This window comes from Microtus oregoni, unplaced genomic scaffold (genome assembly GCF_018167655.1).
Source record: "Microtus oregoni isolate MIOR12 unplaced genomic scaffold, Mior012 000007F_ref0000211, whole genome shotgun sequence".
Lineage (NCBI taxonomy): Eukaryota > Metazoa > Chordata > Mammalia > Rodentia > Cricetidae > Microtus > Microtus oregoni.
The window spans coordinates 792,312-809,431 of record NW_024543066.1 but is presented as its reverse complement, the minus strand read 5'-3'; the positions used below and the strand labels follow the sequence as shown (position 1 = coordinate 809,431).

At 38.2% G+C, this 17,120-nt stretch overlaps 1 protein-coding gene across 1 annotated transcript in view; it reads left to right on the top strand.

Moving 5' to 3' along the window:
* Positions 1-17,120, top strand: part of Pcdh15 (protocadherin related 15) — a 600,282-nt gene that overhangs the window by 107,010 nt on the left and 476,152 nt on the right. The window contains exon 2 of the mRNA XM_041655402.1: positions 2,620-2,738. Within this exon, the coding sequence (XP_041511336.1) occupies positions 2,648-2,738 (91 nt within the window). The 5' untranslated portion in view covers positions 2,620-2,647. The remainder of the gene's footprint in view (positions 1-2,619; positions 2,739-17,120) is intronic.

Here is a 17,120-nt window from a genome sequence, read left to right as displayed (position 1 = left end):
TGCCATGTTGCCATGTAGAGTCAACTTTTCTCCATCTGTAGGGTGTCAGCTTTGCAGGGTGGATTGTAGCCTTCTTGCAGGTTCTGGATGCGACACACTGATGTTTTTACAGGTAGATTGGAGATAAAGCAAACAGAAAGCAAGGACGGAAATGATAAAAACACAGATGTCTGCATTTTCTTAATTCAGAGACAGCCAAGCGTTCTCCTGAGCCCCTTTGCTTCCAGCTGGACATTAGTCTATCTTCTCTGTTGAATGTGCATGATTTAGTGTGATGTCTTCTGAAGTGTACAAAACCCTGCAACAAGCAACCCTGTACAGGGTCTCATATCAAAGGGGGCTATTTCTGGATCTACAACAGGATCAGCGGCTGGGATCATTTTAAAGTGATGACCTGTAAGGTCGTGTTCATCTTGAAAGCTTTTAAGTGAAGCTAAATTGATTTGAGACAGACATAAAACAATATAATATCAGCCTGAAGAGCAACAAACTCAAAGTCACCAGGGAGCAGAGACATCATGTGGGCAAAATTGGGGCCCGCAAAGGAAGGCAACTGTTTCTTTCTGGCCTGGGATAAAATGCTCCTTTTGCTTTCATTGTTTTGTATGGATATCATTGTAGTATCTTCTTACTCATCCACTGGCTTTGAGGTTTGGGTTATTCATTTTAACTCTTTTAACACTGGCCATGCTATGCAAGTGCTCGGTTGGTGAGGGCATCCCCAGCCCTGTTTCTAGATTTTGTTTTTCATTGTTAACATCATTTTTGTTTTCTTTGTAATGTTATGTTTGGAAAAGAAGTGTTAGCATCATTACATTTGAACATCAAAAGAAAATTACAGAACACCAATAAGGGGTTAAAATGGCTCCAGAGTGGGGCAGCATGAAAGGAATTCCCCACCTCCCTGCCCCCTGGATATCACCCCCAAACTTCTCTGTGATGGAATGACCATAGATAGATTCCAGTTCAAACTCCATGGATTTCTAATTCCTGTACCATCCTGCAAGCAGAAGTTTGTAGCAACTGGACACAGGAGCCCAGATGTTGAGTGGCAGAGGTTCATAGCTGACATATTGGTTCTCATGCCAAGCAAGCTACTGTCTTGAGCATACATTTAAGTTTGCCTAACAACATGGTGTTTAGGACAGTTTGATAGGGAGTGTGTTATGCCCACTTAATTTTAGTGAAAGCAACAGCTTCTGTTTAGTGTCTGCAAAGCCAAGTAACTGGATGATGTACTTGGATTAAAATAAAATTCATACTCTTTTATCTCATTCCTCTATAGCACAGCCGAGAATTGTATATAAATGGTCCAATACAAAGGAGGTTCCTATTCCCTCTTGTGGAAAACAGAAAGGAGAAGAGAATGTCTCTGACCCAGCGTAGTATGCCATATACTTTTAGAACACTTTGATGTCTCTTTAACATATTTCAATAAGCCCCATGTGTTCCAGTATGGTAAAAATCAATACTATAAGATTTGTGTAAATGAAATATCGACATTATCACATAGCATAAAATTGTGTGCCCCCTGCTTAGACTTAGATCTAAGCTGGTCTGGTGGAGAGAATCCTAGATGTGGTGAGCTTGCAGGACCTCATGTGATCTCTGGGAAGCCTTCAGCACCATAAAGGGGACTAAAAGACCATCCCAACTCTGTGTCATCACAGGAGATTCTGGACCTAGCCTACATCCTTACACAACAGGTGATCTCCTTAGAGAATCCTGCCCTGTTCCTCTAGATAACTACAGCCTTCTCAGATTGCTTGTCCCCATGGCTTGACTCACTGAGCCCTTCTGTTTCTTGTCCTTGGTAACATTTGGGTCTGAAACACTGAATCCAAGAAGCTGAATTTTGATTTCTATTTGGCCATAATTTATAATGTTTTATTTTGTGTAATGTGGTGTAGATAATTTTCTCAGTTTATAAGGAAATTTGGTACATTATCTTTCAGAAATATTTTCAATGTGTTAACTAACTTATGACCTCTCAATACATCATTCTTTTTCTTTCTAACTTGCTGGGGCATTGGAAAGTAAAACATAGAAATTAAAATTCTAAGGAAGGCAAAGCAATAAAAATTGCTGTTTTTTTCTGTTTGTCTCGGCATAGTCAATATGATTTCCAATTACTATACTATAAGTAATTACCATTTTCATGATGGTTTTCCCTATTTAACTCCTTATGGTTCGTTTTCATTAAAAAAAAAAAAAAACTCATGTGAAAAATGAACCATCGATAAGCCATCCCAGAGAAATATATACTTGATTGTTGAATGACACTGGGAAGACCACATACTAAGTTAGACTGATCAGAATTTCATTTAGCCCCTCCCCATGTCTCAGGTTTCAAGTCAGCATGCTTTCAATGTCGTTCAGGTACTGACTTTCCAACCATCTTGCTTGCCAATCTAAGTTCTGCTAATGAACTTCTGTACAAATTCATGTCTGTGAAGGGTTCCAGCGTGTTAGCCACGAGTGTTACTTGGTAATGGACGGTGTGACATCGGTAATTAACTATGAAGTCTTTAAAGTTTTTCTCTGTGCCCTGACAGTTTTGTTTTCCTATAGCTGATAATGAACATGTCAAATGTGTTTTTCTGCTTCTTGTTATTGCAGATCAGCCTTGAGTGAAATTTGACAGAAGATGTTCCCACAGTGGGCTCTATGGAAGTGTTTACCCCATGGGATCATCATTGCCTCGCTATTGGCAGTCAGCTGGGGCCAGTATGATGATGGTAAGTCTGCCTTTACTCTGATCTCTATAGTTAAACAAAGCATCTTCATGGTAATGAATATTGATTTGTAGATATTTTCAAAGGTTAGGAGTTCTTTGTAGAAACTTAAGTGGATGAACTTACAAAAGTGATGGTAGATATGTTTGATGTTCTGTAAAGATTGCAGTGTGTAGAAAATCCAACATAAAACCTCCATTTGAACACTTACTAAGGGAGTGCTAACTTGCTTTGAAAAACATTAAATCCTACTAATGCCTTTGAATGTAGTCTTTAATAAAGCCAGCAATATGATGCACAGCCCATTCTTCCATGAGTCAAAAATCTGTACCGGACAATAAGAAATGTCATAAGTGGTTTGTGGGCTGGTGCCACCACTTCACATTGCTTTATTAGATTCCTTGTGATTTTGTTTGGGAAGAGAAAATGTCAAAGACTTGGTAATTGACTTCTTAAGCCATTCCATAATAGCAAATCATTTTATTATACATGAATACGTCACCTTAAGTATCTCTCATAAGATTCATTACATTAGGTCTGCAGTGACCAAAATATGCTTGGACTAGTATCTCGGTCTAAGAGTGACCAGTTTTAAATACCACATGATGAGAATTACATGTGACTGGTATATCTATATATGATGCACATATGGGCAAATTTCCCCTTGGAATTTTACTACCTAAGAATATGTGTATTTCTTTAACTTCCTGTTGTTTTTATTGATGTTTATTCAGCATAGAGGAAAATAGCCTCTTCCTTTTTCACCTGTTACCTGGTTAGTTTCAGTAGCAACACAAGGAGTTTCCCAAGTGTGAAATTCCTTTGTACTCCTGCCTAACTAAATTGACATGCCCAAAGATAAAAGAGTTAGCTTGATACTTTTTAAATGTGTTCATGTTGTTCACAGATTAGGTTACCTTTGGTCCTCAGTATTTGCAGTGGTGAATATCTTTTGGGATTGAAGAACAAGTCATAATGTTTATTCATAAAATCAGAAGATTTATCCTGGAGTGGTCCCACTAATTAGCCCTCTGTTTATGTCAAGTACATCTAAATTAAATGTTCACACTGTTTCCTTTAGTGGAAAATTTAAATATCCAGTCTAAAAAAATGAATTTTAAAAAGTAGTAATAAGTAAACAGCTGCCTGGAATTTCAAAAATACAATTTAAGAGGCATTCAAGTATACTGAGGGAACACATTTTAATTGAGCTCTCAGTAACAAATCAGTGGGCCCATATTTGTTTCATAAAACATTCTATTCTTATTCATATTTAACAGTGATATTGAGCAGACAAACCATTTCTCACGTTCTACATTCACAAAACATGCACTTTAGCAAGCTAATTTGTGTAATCAGATGAAGCCACCCATGTTTAAACCATAATGTTCTCAATGGATTTCATTCCTAAGCTCATTAGAGCTCTTGCTCTTTTTTCAACAGCCTTGGGCAATCTCAACAATAAGATTGTGTGGCCACTGTCGGTTATTGTCTAGTTAAGGCCCCGAAGAACAGTGAAACATTGCACCTTTCTCTGCTGACCAATGACAAAGCTAATGCTTAAAGGTTTCAAGTTAGCTGTCTAGATCAGCCCCTGCAGTCTTCTCAGCTCACTCCTAGATGTGGGTGAATTCATTTTAGGAAGGGACCAACGTGGTGGCCTGGTGGTACCAGAAATAATGCAGGTCCCTGAGTTCTGCAGGTGTTTGACAATGCTTTGCAGAAAGTATCAGAGCTGAGTGTGTGCCTCAGTCTCCCCTCTGGGGTCATGCTCCAGGGATATGGAGGTTGAGGGATCTAGTATGTCCTTCTATCCCCAATACCTCAGAGTTTTAAAATCTGAAAACACATAGGTTTTTTTTGTTTGTTTGTTTCTAAAATATTTCCCTAGGAATCAATTTTGTCCATATAGCCTTTAGTTTTTTCTACCCCAAGCACATACTTTGAATACTTCATATTTTTTTAAACAGTGCAGTAACCAGCTCTTACTGTCAACATACATGTGGTGGGAAACAAAAATAAAAAGAGACAGAGTAGAAAATTGTGTTCTGATAAATAGAAGACTACCCGTTGTACTCGGGACATATTGTATCTGCTCACACGTACCATTTCCACGATTCTGGAGAAGAGCCGGCCTGTTGCCAGTATTTCAGGAGTTCTTTCTACTCTGTTGAGTCAGGGAATTGAAAAGTCTGACTCACCGTTCCATCTGTATAATACAATTAAAAACGATCATGAATATAATGGTATCTTTGTGGTTCTGAGATTAGAAAAGCGGATATATTTGAATTATCACATCTTATTCTGATTTTAAAAACAAATTTTTATTGTAGTATAAATTGAAATAGAACAAAACTTGAATTGTAATCTTACTTGGCTCAGAGATTCAAGTATTGCATGATAGCCTGACCATTCTTAGCTGGATCTTTCTGGGCCAGTGTGTGTTTCTTACCACCAGTTCCCAAATCCTCTTAAGCTCTACAATTTGGTTTTTCTCACACTCTGGTGAAAATGCATTTGTAAAGCCTTCAGTGGCTCCCATGTTGGACAAATCCTGTAATTCTCTAGCATTTCAGTAAGTAGGGTTATTGATCCACTATACCAATGACTTTATTGCTCTTTGGGTTCTTTGCATTGACCTTTCCAAAGTGTCTGACTATTAACTTTCTGTGCCATTTTCTCAAAATACTCAACCTGTACCTCCTTTCCGATTTGGAAATCATCCCATTCTTGGGTATAATTCTCTAAAGAGTCATATATCATAATCAACACTACGGATATCTTACAACTGAACAAGGTCCTGTTCTTGACCATTATTTTCTCTCCTACTTCCCTTACACTATGCATACAGATGCTTTCAACTCTTCCTACTCTGCCTGACAAAGTCTACAAAAACACGTTTTTAATTAACACTTGTTTGAGTCTAAAACTCTGAGAAACAAGCAATGCACCCCATGAAACCTAGCAGAATAAGCATGAATAGCACATAATTTACATAATAATAGAAGTGGGAATGCTCTGTATATTTTAGGGAAATAAAATTTGTTGAATTTGGAATGCAGTTAGTCACAAAATGATGCCTCATGCCTCATGGAATTAACATGAGTTCAAAAGACATAGAGCATTATATGAATTTAATGCATAATGATTCATGTGTATGTGTGTTATCAGTTCTTGGAAAAATATGGGAGATACTGTATATGACAAAATTAGGAATATACAAGATTCTTTTGTTTGTACTATTAATCAAGATACTTAATGGTAAATTGAAAAGCTAAGCAGAGTTTGGCATTTGATTATGAAGTTAGTGCATTGCTACAGGACAGAGGAGAACCTACAAACTAGAAACAGATATGACACCAATGTCATAGACTGGCCTATACAGCAGAAATTTTTATTTTATCTTTTTTTCCTGTTCTAGAGGGAATAATTATGCACAATCCAAGTATGACATGGTTGGCTTTCTTTGAGACCTTCTCCCTTTGGCTTGCAGAAAACCACCCTCTTACACCTTTTCTACTGCCCATCCATGAGTGTTACAATCTCTCTCCTTGGGTCTTAATTTCTCTGTTGTAATGCATTTATAAGAAAAACTGTCAAGTGGGATTAGGAGCCACTGCGAGAGTCTCTTCAGCCTCACTTCTTCAAAGGCTCGGTCTCCTAGGAACAAAATCCAGTTTCACATGTGAGAACTAGTCTTAATTGACCTATTGACGTATCTGCAAAGAGATTCTCAATAAGGAATTGTCCAGACTGAGTTAGCCTGTCTTGACTGTGTTAATTTATGTATGAAGACTCAGCCTTAAAGTGAAAGCAATCATTTCCTGGTTTGAGGGCATGGACTGTGTGTGTGCATGTGCGTGCGTGCGTGTGTGTGTGTGTGTGTGTGTGTGTAAGTTGTAGTTACATATACATTCATTTTTCTCAGTTCTTGACTGTGGTTGTGATGCAGCTAGCTACCTCAAACTTCCAATTCCTTGACATCCTGGCAATGACAGACTGGAATTATTTTAGCTACTCAGGGATTATTAATTCAAATAAGCCCACTGCCCCTTAGTTTGATCTTTTACCTGCTTATTTTATCACAGCAACAGAAAAGAAACTCAGATACAGAACAATGCTGTAGAAGGAGATTTTAGTAAATTTTTGTCAGGAGTCCAGGGCCACACCCCTTAAAATATTGGAGAGAGCTGTTATAGCTGTCTGTGCCTTAAGGCACTGAGAAATGACCATGATTTAGATACAAAAATCTCTGGGACTCCAGGAAGGACATGATCACAGAGCATAAAAAAGGGAAGACAAAGTACCTGAAGCTTCTCAGAAAAAAAAAAAAAGGGAGCTAGAAGTGCAAAGAGAAGCAGGCATGAGGATGAGAAAAGGGCCAGAGGCATGCCTTAGGGCACCTTGGTAGGACAAGATGAGGAAAGGTTGCTCACACAAATATTCAGAGATGGTGCTTCAGTTTCCTCCCCAACATTCACCCCCTTTTCTAGAAATGCTTAGTCCTAGGTCCTTTGGTGAATAACTCAATAGACCTTGCTATGCCTTGAGTACAGGGTGTATATTGTTTGACATTTAAATTGTGTGAACCTCTTCATATTTGTTGCTTAGTATGCCCTTTTCAAATAAATACATAAATGAAAACTCCAGATCTTTGTTTGTTTATATCTCACGTAATAAACAGTATTCTTGATAAATATCTAATTTTCTCAGGTGAACTACTTAAACATTGAGTTATTGGCAAGTATGTTAGACCCCTGTGGGTAGTAAACGGTGAGCAGGAGTAATGGATTACAATTGGAACTTTACACAAGACCGTTTGCAGTTCTCAATTTTTTAACCATGGAAACAGCTTAAGAAGTCTATGCCTTGTAATTGGGTAAACTTGTAGCTGATGCTTCCATCTTCCCTAATAACTAATTCACTGGGCAAAGGTTCTCTTCTTCCTCCACTTGCTAAGATAGGTCTGTGTTTGTGATGCCATTCCTAGGAAGATGCACACAAAACCTCTTTACACTAAATAAGAAATTAATCATAGACCAAATAAGGACAGCACTCAGGTCCTTATGAGGTGAACCACTGAGTTTCTTTTGGGTTATTTTGGGGACTATGGCGAGGGATGCTTACAAAAATGGGAATGACTCAGAAACAGCAACATCACTGAAACTTTTTTCTAGACTGGACAACAGCTTACAAAAGCAGGGATCCTGGAACTTGCTTTATATCTTGTAGCCAAGCCAGGAGAGAATTCTCTTCAAGGTCATTCTGCTGGTCTCTGGTACTGTCACGCAGCTTGGCTCATATGAGTCCCTTAAACAATTCTTTTGCTTATATAATCTTGGAGAAGAGGAGTCTTAGAAGATCTGATCCATTTCAGGGGTTGCTTTGGAGCTGTTTCCTTCCTGAGTCTTACCAAGCAGGAATTACTTTAGAACTCTTAATGAGCTTCCTTGGAGGATGGAATGGTTCACCTCCCTCTCTTCCTGAGCCTGAAACCCTATCACTCTTTTAACTGGGAGAGTCACAGTGCTGGTTCCTGGGGTCTGTGACCCAATCCATGATGCTAAACCCTCTCTCTCTGCTTGAGTACAGACAGATGCTCAGTGAAGCTTAATGTCGTTAAATGTCTTTATTGTATAATCGGAATACTTCTGAGAGCTTCCAGACTAGACTTAGAACACTGCTAACATAGTCATCAGTGTTTTAAATTTTGATTATTGAGTCTGCTCTATAACCACAATGCAATTCTGATATTTCATAGGAGAATATAATGTGAGACACAAATTAGTAAAAACTTGCCTCATCCTCATTCCAGTACAGAAAACATTTCTGTTCATTATGTGTTTAGCCGCTCTCTGATATATTTTGTTAGCATATTCTGGGTTATTTGTTGAACCCAAGCACCTTAGCATGTTTCATTCTATCCATCCATTGTGTATTTATATGATACATATAACCTTCATAGTTCATAGTTATATAACATTTAATTTGTACAAGGGTATGCAGATTCTTATAAATGTTTTTATGTGGCCTCTACAAGTCAAGTCCTCTTATAGATGCTACAGATCCAGCAGACAACAAAAGATCTCTATCGCTCTCTCTCACTCACACACACACACACACACTACATACACACACACATACATACACATACCACACATACACACACCCCTCAGGATGTTTGTTTCATTGGCGTGAAACACAGTATAACATAAAAATGGTAACATTTCTAGTATCTGGAGATTATATTAAATGTAAGGTGGGTTAAATTGTAAGGGGCTTAGAGCAGGGTTCAGCATAGGAAGTCATGAACGTGGACAGCACCTTGTAAGCAAATCTGGAAGCAAGGAGGAGAAAGCACGGAGATTTCCAGCAGCAACGCCTCGAGGGTGGAGAGAGCCAGCCAGAGAAGGTACTGGAGGTGGAAACATGTTCGGCATGTGTAAAGAACAGGACCAAGTGCATTATCCTACGTGGAATAGTGATGCTAAAGACAAGATCAGAGGGGTGAGGAAGGGAGTCAGATCCAGGGGCCGCCTCATGACTAATTAAGGCCTTTGTGCTCTCAGCTGAGTGGAAAGAAAGCTCCTGGGGTACTGCAATCAGATGAATTAAACATTTTCACTCTTGTTTTAACAAAATACTTTGGACTTTTGTGGAAAATCAATTACCAAGATCAGGGTGGACAGTGAGAAATTTATTAAAATCTTCTGGGCAAAAAGAGAAAGGTTGCCCACGTGAAGTGACACCATGGGGTGGGGGAAGGTTCACGGTGGAAAGCCCAATCGCAGCTTTCATAGTAATTGGTGTACTGATCATAAAAGCAGTTCTGGAACTAAACATGTCCTATGTTCAGATGTTGGCATCCAGTATCATGTACATGCTAGTGTTGCCTGAAGGGACTTATGCAATTGATGCATCTGCTACCATGCAGACTCACACGGAACCCATCAGCTTCTGAGTCCACAGCCTCAGTATCTGGCTCTGTGGGGCTTATGGAAAGGATGTAAGTCTCACTGCACGGAATGCTAAGACAGGGGAGGCTGTGATCAGTCCCTACTGGACAGCCGTATATGTCAGCAGCATTTTACATAAGTTTGGGGGATGAACATGGGAATAAGGTATGTATTCGAATCTTGTGTAGAATATAAAATACTCTCACTTCTTTTATCTGTGGGAATATGACCCTCAGAAAATACCAAAATACAGTGATGCACAGATTCCATATGTAAAGGGACAAAGTGTAGGCATATAGTCTAACCCTACCAGGTATCCCTAGAATACTATAGTACATATAATATGTAACTGTTACTATTATTCTGTGTATTGGGAATAATAAGACAAGAGAGATTCTGTATCTGCTCAGTGGATGGAAATCTTTCTTTTGCACATATGTAGATGTTTTATTCACCAGTCGATTAAATCCCTGCTTGCAGAAAACATGTCAACTATCAATGTAACCAAAAAGTCAGGGAGTTAGAAACCAATTAAGAGGAGAGAAACGATGTAGTTGGAGACCCATGGCACCACAGTGGGATCCACAGAGCTTTGGATGTGGAAATGCATAGCAAGTGTGCACTTCCGCAGGGCGTAGGGAGATGTGTGGTGCTTAGAGACAGTAATGAGGATGATTACAAAAGGCTCCAGCACCACTTTTCTTGAATTCAATGATTAGAGGCTAGACCAGTGTCTGCCTGAGCTGAGTGGACAGTGACCAGACCAGTGTCTTTGTAAGAGAGCGTCCATAGAGAGCTTCTTCTATGTGAGTCTGATTCTGGCAGGCTTCTGTGGTAATTATTATCAGCTGTCACACGAAAGATCCGCCTCCTTCCTTCAGGCTCCCCGGGATTCCTTAGTTATCCTTAGTATTCCTTAGTAGTGGTCGGCACAAGGCACCTGATTTTCATTTTGACAACTCCTCTCTTCTTGGAAACAACAGTATGGGTTGTCGTGTGAGTAGGAGGTTGAAGTTGAAAAAACAGCATTGGTGCTCTGAGCCTAGAGGTGTAGCAATAGTCCCTGTAGCTGCTCTTCATGGTGGAAAGGAATCTACGATGAGATGCTCAAGAGTTACTAGTAAGGCCCTTGAAGAACTGTGATTCAAACCTATGGGTTGCAAATTCATGTCAAAAAATGCAACATCTTACTGGTCATTTGTTTACGTATTATGGTCTCTGATTTGTACTTTTATGATGTGTGTGTGTGTGTGTGTGTGTGTGTGTGTGTGTGCCATTTGTGCTTTATCCCTTGTTTATGACTTTTTTCTTTTTGACTTTATTTTCTTAAGAAAGAAGAAGAAGTTATGGGCTTCAGTGGGTGGGGCGATGAGGAGGATCTGGGAGGAGGGAAACCTTGGTCAGAATGTATTGTATGAAAAATATATTTTCAAATAAAATCATAATTTGTTGACCTGATATGTAAAAGGGAAATCAAGGGAAAGACTGGTAAGCATAACTAGATTATTGTAGGACTGGAAAGGTGCTCATTGGTTAAGAAAGCTTGTTGTTCTTTCAGGAGACCCAGGTTTGGTTCTCAGCACACACGTGGGGGCTCACAACCATCCCTAAATCTAATTCCAGTGCATTCCACCCCCTTTTCTGACCTCTGTGAGCACTAGGCACACATGTGGTAAACAGATATACATGCAGGCAAGCATATACATTAAAATAAATCTATAAAAATTAAAAATCTACCCCAGATTCTAAAGGCACTAGTCTAACAGAGGACAAAAGTTATATTTTTAAAAAAGCACATTTGTCATAGATTATTTAAAATGTATTGGAGCAGGCAGTTTCTAAACATGTTTAAAAGGCACAAATGATACTCTAGCCTACAAGAAGCTTAAAAATAAACCATTTTTACAATAGTAGGCACATCAAGATTTGAAACACATATGTTGATTTATCAACAAGTTATGCTTGCCAAGTGTTTTCTGTTGTTGAATTCAATTACATAAAGGTAACAAATGGGAAAGTGGCTTTGCAGCCCTTCTGAAGTGTACTCCAAGTGCCTGGTGTTGATTCTTCCACATCTGATATTTGGAAACCACTTCAAACAGGCTTAATGCACAGGGTTAGTAAAAAGATGTTTTTCAGTGAGAAGAAAGAGGATACCAAAGTGAACTCCCTGAAGGGGTCATCACAGACCCCTCTCCATTTTGTGAGGCCCGGGGGTAGTTACAAGGAATATGCTTAGCTCAGAGCACTTGGCTAGAGACTGATGCATTCACACAAAATACATTCAAGCCATTTCTAATATGGCTTTGGCTTTTTATTTACCTTCATTTATAATTTGTTTTAAATATTAAGAAGTCAAATAAATACACGCAGTCAAGCTTAAGCTGACCCACTGTAATCAGTCTGGATTATAACATACACATAATTGCTTTGGTCAATAAATCGTATTTTTCTATAAATGTGTATTTTTGATCACATGCTTTTTTCTGTATTTCATTATATCTTTGCCAATGCATAGGTAACATATAGCTGCACTAATAGCGCTTGATTATGACTCCAGTCACTGTTTGTTTATTTAACACTTTTATATTGTTAAGCTATTTATCTTTTGTGTGGAGGACATTTGTTGCACATAAAGGAAACATTTGTAAGATAAGATTTATTTGTATATTTATTAAGTAATTTATTTATGCATCTTTGACACAAAGGTTTATCTCTCCAATTCAGACTGGGTTCAAACTACAGACAATTCTGCTTAATGTAAGCAATTACTGGAATAACAGATATGAGACACCATAACTGACTCTGCATGAGTTCCCTGAATATCTTGGGATACTTTTTATTTTTATTTTTTATTCTTTAGGTTTTTTTCCTTTTGCAAAAGAAAAAAAACATTTTTGTAAATGGAGTCTCATTTGGTATATCAACCACTTTTCAGGGCAGGCCCCACACCCAGCAACAGCATGCCTAGAAATAGGTGACCAACACAAAAACTCAATGATAATTCTTTTTTTTTCTTTTTTTAAAATGCAATATTGACCTTCCACTTGGTCACTTTGGTTCCTGTATATTGTGTTTTCCGGCTTTGTTCTCATTGTTTTGTCTTTTGAAAGAGAGAAGAAAAAGAACATAAAATTGGGTGGTGTGGAGGAGGTAAGGATCTGGGAGGAATTTATGGAGGAAAACTGTGATTAAAATATATTGTTTAAAATATTTTAATGAAACAGTAGTATTTCAAGCAGTGGGTGGTAACACATGCCTTTAATTCCAGCACTTAGGAGGCAGAGGCAGGCAGATCCCTGTGAATTTGAGGTCAGCCCGGTCTACAGAGCAAGTTCCAGACAGTCAGAGGTATACAGAGAAACCTTGCCTTGGAAAAAAATCCAAAATAAATAAATAAATAAAGTATTTTAAAAATCAATACCATTTTTCTTTACTAAAAAATGCTTACCGTTCCCAACCAGTCATTTTTTCTCTACTTTCTCTTCTCGGCAACTGCCTCTTGTCAAATGTCCCTTTTCATTCTTTTCTCGAAGAAAATTTCTTTCTTCCTTTCTCTCAAAACTTGGCATTTTAGCATTCATTAAGTTTTCTGTGGCTGTCAATTACCAGTGGCCTTCACAAAGAGGAGGTATTTCTGTTTTGAGAAGACAGAGAATTGAGAGCGAAAGGGGCACCTGGAAATCTGGACTTAGGGTGTACTTCACAATAAAATCCATGTTGGTAGATTGTAAAGATTGAAAATGAACAAAGCTTGCATAACTAGAAGTCATGAGATTCTAGTGTATTATACATTGTCTGTTTTCTGATAAAAATGGAGGTTTTTTTCCATTTAATGTGCTTAAGGAAAACAGAGAATTCAAAGAATTGAACCTCATTTTGTGACAACCTAGTAAACGTAAATATTTCCCATGTGATCATCACATTTTATTTTGTTTCAATTTACTTTTAATTGGCAAGTAATTTTATACTTATAAGGTCACGTAAGTAAACTTTTCTTGCAAAATAATCTTTGAAGGTATGCAGAGATCATCATATCCAATGAGCCAGATGATTCATACACAACAGAGGTGTATTTTACTAATAATAGTAATTATTCCTACCAGCTCAGGGTTTGCTAGGTCACTCCTCAGTAGGTGTTAATTTTCTCTAAATGGAAAGCACCCTAGCATTAAATCATTTTAGGTACATGTTGCTTTTGTTAGTTGAATAATTACAACCAATATAGCTTTTATAAGTGAATCAGATTCATGCCCACAATGTTTAGTTAAAATTGGATGTAGGTGTGTAATTTTAAATAAAAATTAATTTTCTCTACCTGAACTGTATACCCTGGAAAAGAGACCACACTTAAGCCTACTTTTGGGATATATTTACAAAGAAAAGCATATACTTTCCCTCATCTTAATATTAAGATATTGGATCTTTTGCTCTTACTTAATCAAATAAATAAGTTGTACATCCTTTTTCATGACTGAAGCAAACCTTATAGTATATTTTATGTCCAGAGTACATACACGGGGCATAATGTATACAATATGACATTTCTCTCTTGCATAGACAATCCTAGAGAACACGTTAGAAAAGTTGTATCCACGAGAATTGTATAACTGACTATTTCTTACTATATATACTATAATTTCTGTCTGGCACTCCCCTTATTATCTCTCATAGGATGTATTGTTTGATTTCAGAGACGCCATGGGAGATGGCTTGAGAGTTCATTGTACTGACCCAGGCTTTGTGCAAAAGTGGACCAGAGCATTCAGTGATCTGACCTTTAGTGAAGGACTGAAAGCTGATATTAGAAATCAAATCATATAACTGGTTTTCCCCTAACTCTCATTTGAACAGGTTTAACTTTAAACCTAAGAACAACGGAACCATTTTGATTACCCCATTTTTCACTTGTATCAGACATTTTCCTGTGCTATGTGTGATGTAGTCATAAGATGCCCATTTTATAGCTTGCATAGCATAATATCCATCACTCCAGATCGAAAGTTCTCATTGTATTATTCTTATGGATATCCAGATCCTTCTATATGAACATCAAAACATGGCCCCCAGCAGACTTTAGCCAAGAACTTCAACACAGTGGTATATATTTTAGGCTGAGTGTGAAATCTGCAAGATCGACCGAGTTGCAAATACTGAACTTCACCATCTTAGCATGTACAGAGAAAGGAGAAAACAGTTGTACTGGAAGGTGGATATTTTCGGAGTGGCCCACTAGTGTGTAAAAATGGATCTCCATCCCTAAGAAGTCATTGCCTTTCACAGTCCCTTCGTGAAACATGAGCCCTTCTCTCACACATGAAGAAACAGTAACAGGTCCACTCTCGTGTAGTTCTGTGTAAGTAATCTCAGCAGTAGTGAGTTCAGTGAATAGATGTAATAACCAAGCTGTGAACAGAAGACACTGTTAGCATTCCTCCCAACCATCAGCTATTACACTATTTCCAATTCCCCTGTCATAATATTCCCTCAGCCTTGGGGTTAGCGATAGAGATGGCCGGTTAGACCTGAATACTCCATAATTATTGATTTATACATTTTGGCCAATGAGGAGTCTCTGCATGACCAGCGTCCACTGTGTGAAGGATCTGCTTTTTGTGTATAGTAATAAAGCCAGTTTGACATCATGTCCCTTTATCAGAACAGCAGTAACAGGTAACATTTCTAAACTGTACAGCAAAAGGTAAATTTTGTTGTTTTAACCCCAATAACAAGAAAAGGGAATATATTCAAATTCGAATAACAGTATATAATTTTCACCTACCAGTTATGTTAGTCAGTCTTTAACTTTTTCCCACTGATGAAAAAACTCTGAAAAAACACTCATTTCTTGAAAAATCAAGCCATGGGCTTGATTACCTTGTGGATCAATGTTTACCAAGCTTGACTTAAGACATGGTCAGTGAAAAATTCTTAGGACGAAGGACTACTTCCTTAAAAATAATTAGCACTATTAATAAGACATTTGAAAACCATGTTGGATGTATTTTTTTTGTGAGAGCATACTTTGATATTCTCCTGGGTATTCTTTTCACTACAGCTCTGGCTTATAAACCTGCTGTTGATATGGCTCTGTGTATCCCTGTGTCCAGTTTATTAGGACATAACATATAATATGTATACATTCTAATAATGACAATTTAGAGTGATATATTGACAGAAATACATTTACTGTGGCAACTTATTATCTCACATGTCTGTGTACACCTGCTCATATACAAAATTTGTTATGAGAACACATGTATCTTTTTACAACACAGAGATGCAGCGTGAGATGATAATAGTCAGCATCCTTTAGCTCACCTTTGCTGAGTTCTTTCTCCGGGCTTGTTATGAAAACCAGGCTCATGCCTTTTCTTATCATCCATCTCATGGATGGAACAGAGCTTCATAGTCACTCATCACCATTCAGAATTAGTCTACCTAAACTATTCCCATGGCCCTATCACCCAGTATACCCCAGCATACAACTAGTCAGCTGTAAATATCTCTGTATGAAAACTGTGTGAATGTGGAGGGGAGCATGAAATTAATGCAGCTTTCGGATGCAGCAAATAACAGTTTAGGAAAGATGTGTGCTGGCTGCTCTAACAGATGCTCCTGCTGGTGTTTCCTTAGATAAGCTTCAACTCAAATACTCATGCATTTAGTTTACTTAATTTGACTAGGCAATGTTAAATGCATTAACATATGCACCTGCTTCTAGCTTTCTACTTAACTAGAGAGAATTTAGAATATATTAAATAAACTGAGGCACAACAATCTCATAATGCCTTCTGAAAACTTAACTTTAGAGTTAGCCCAGAAACTTATGTCTGAGGTGTATCTGGATGCCTGATTCACAGTCTGTGGCCTCTTCTCTGTTCCCTCCATCTCTTTGCTTGCTGTGGGTTACTGGCAATGATTGGGAATGGTGCACTTGCTGGTGGTTCCTGGTCCAGCCAGTTTCTACTCTTTTATTTTCATAGCTGGCATCTCATTCTTCAGGAAACAAGCTTCTAGCCTGCTGGAGGCTCCTGTGAAGCAGATTCCCTTCTCCTGTTCTATGCTAAAAAAAAAAAAGTGTATTCTCTTCATCTTACATTGATGTGATCTATTCATAAATGAAAGTATTTTTGTACAGACTTGTACTATTATTTGAAGACAAATCTCTAGAAAGATTGGGCAATATAAAAAATGTTAAGTAGCCGGGCGGTATGGCACACGCCTTTAATTCCAGCACTTGGGAGGCAGAGGCAGGCGGATCTCTGTGAGTTCGAGACCAGCCTGGTCTACAGAGCTAGTTCCAGGACAGGCTCCAAAGCCACAGAGAAACCCTGTCTTGAAAAAAAAAATGTTAAGTATATCTTCCTGAAGATCAAAACAAACTTGATATCTATTCATGATCCATCGGTAGGCACCATCCCCCTGG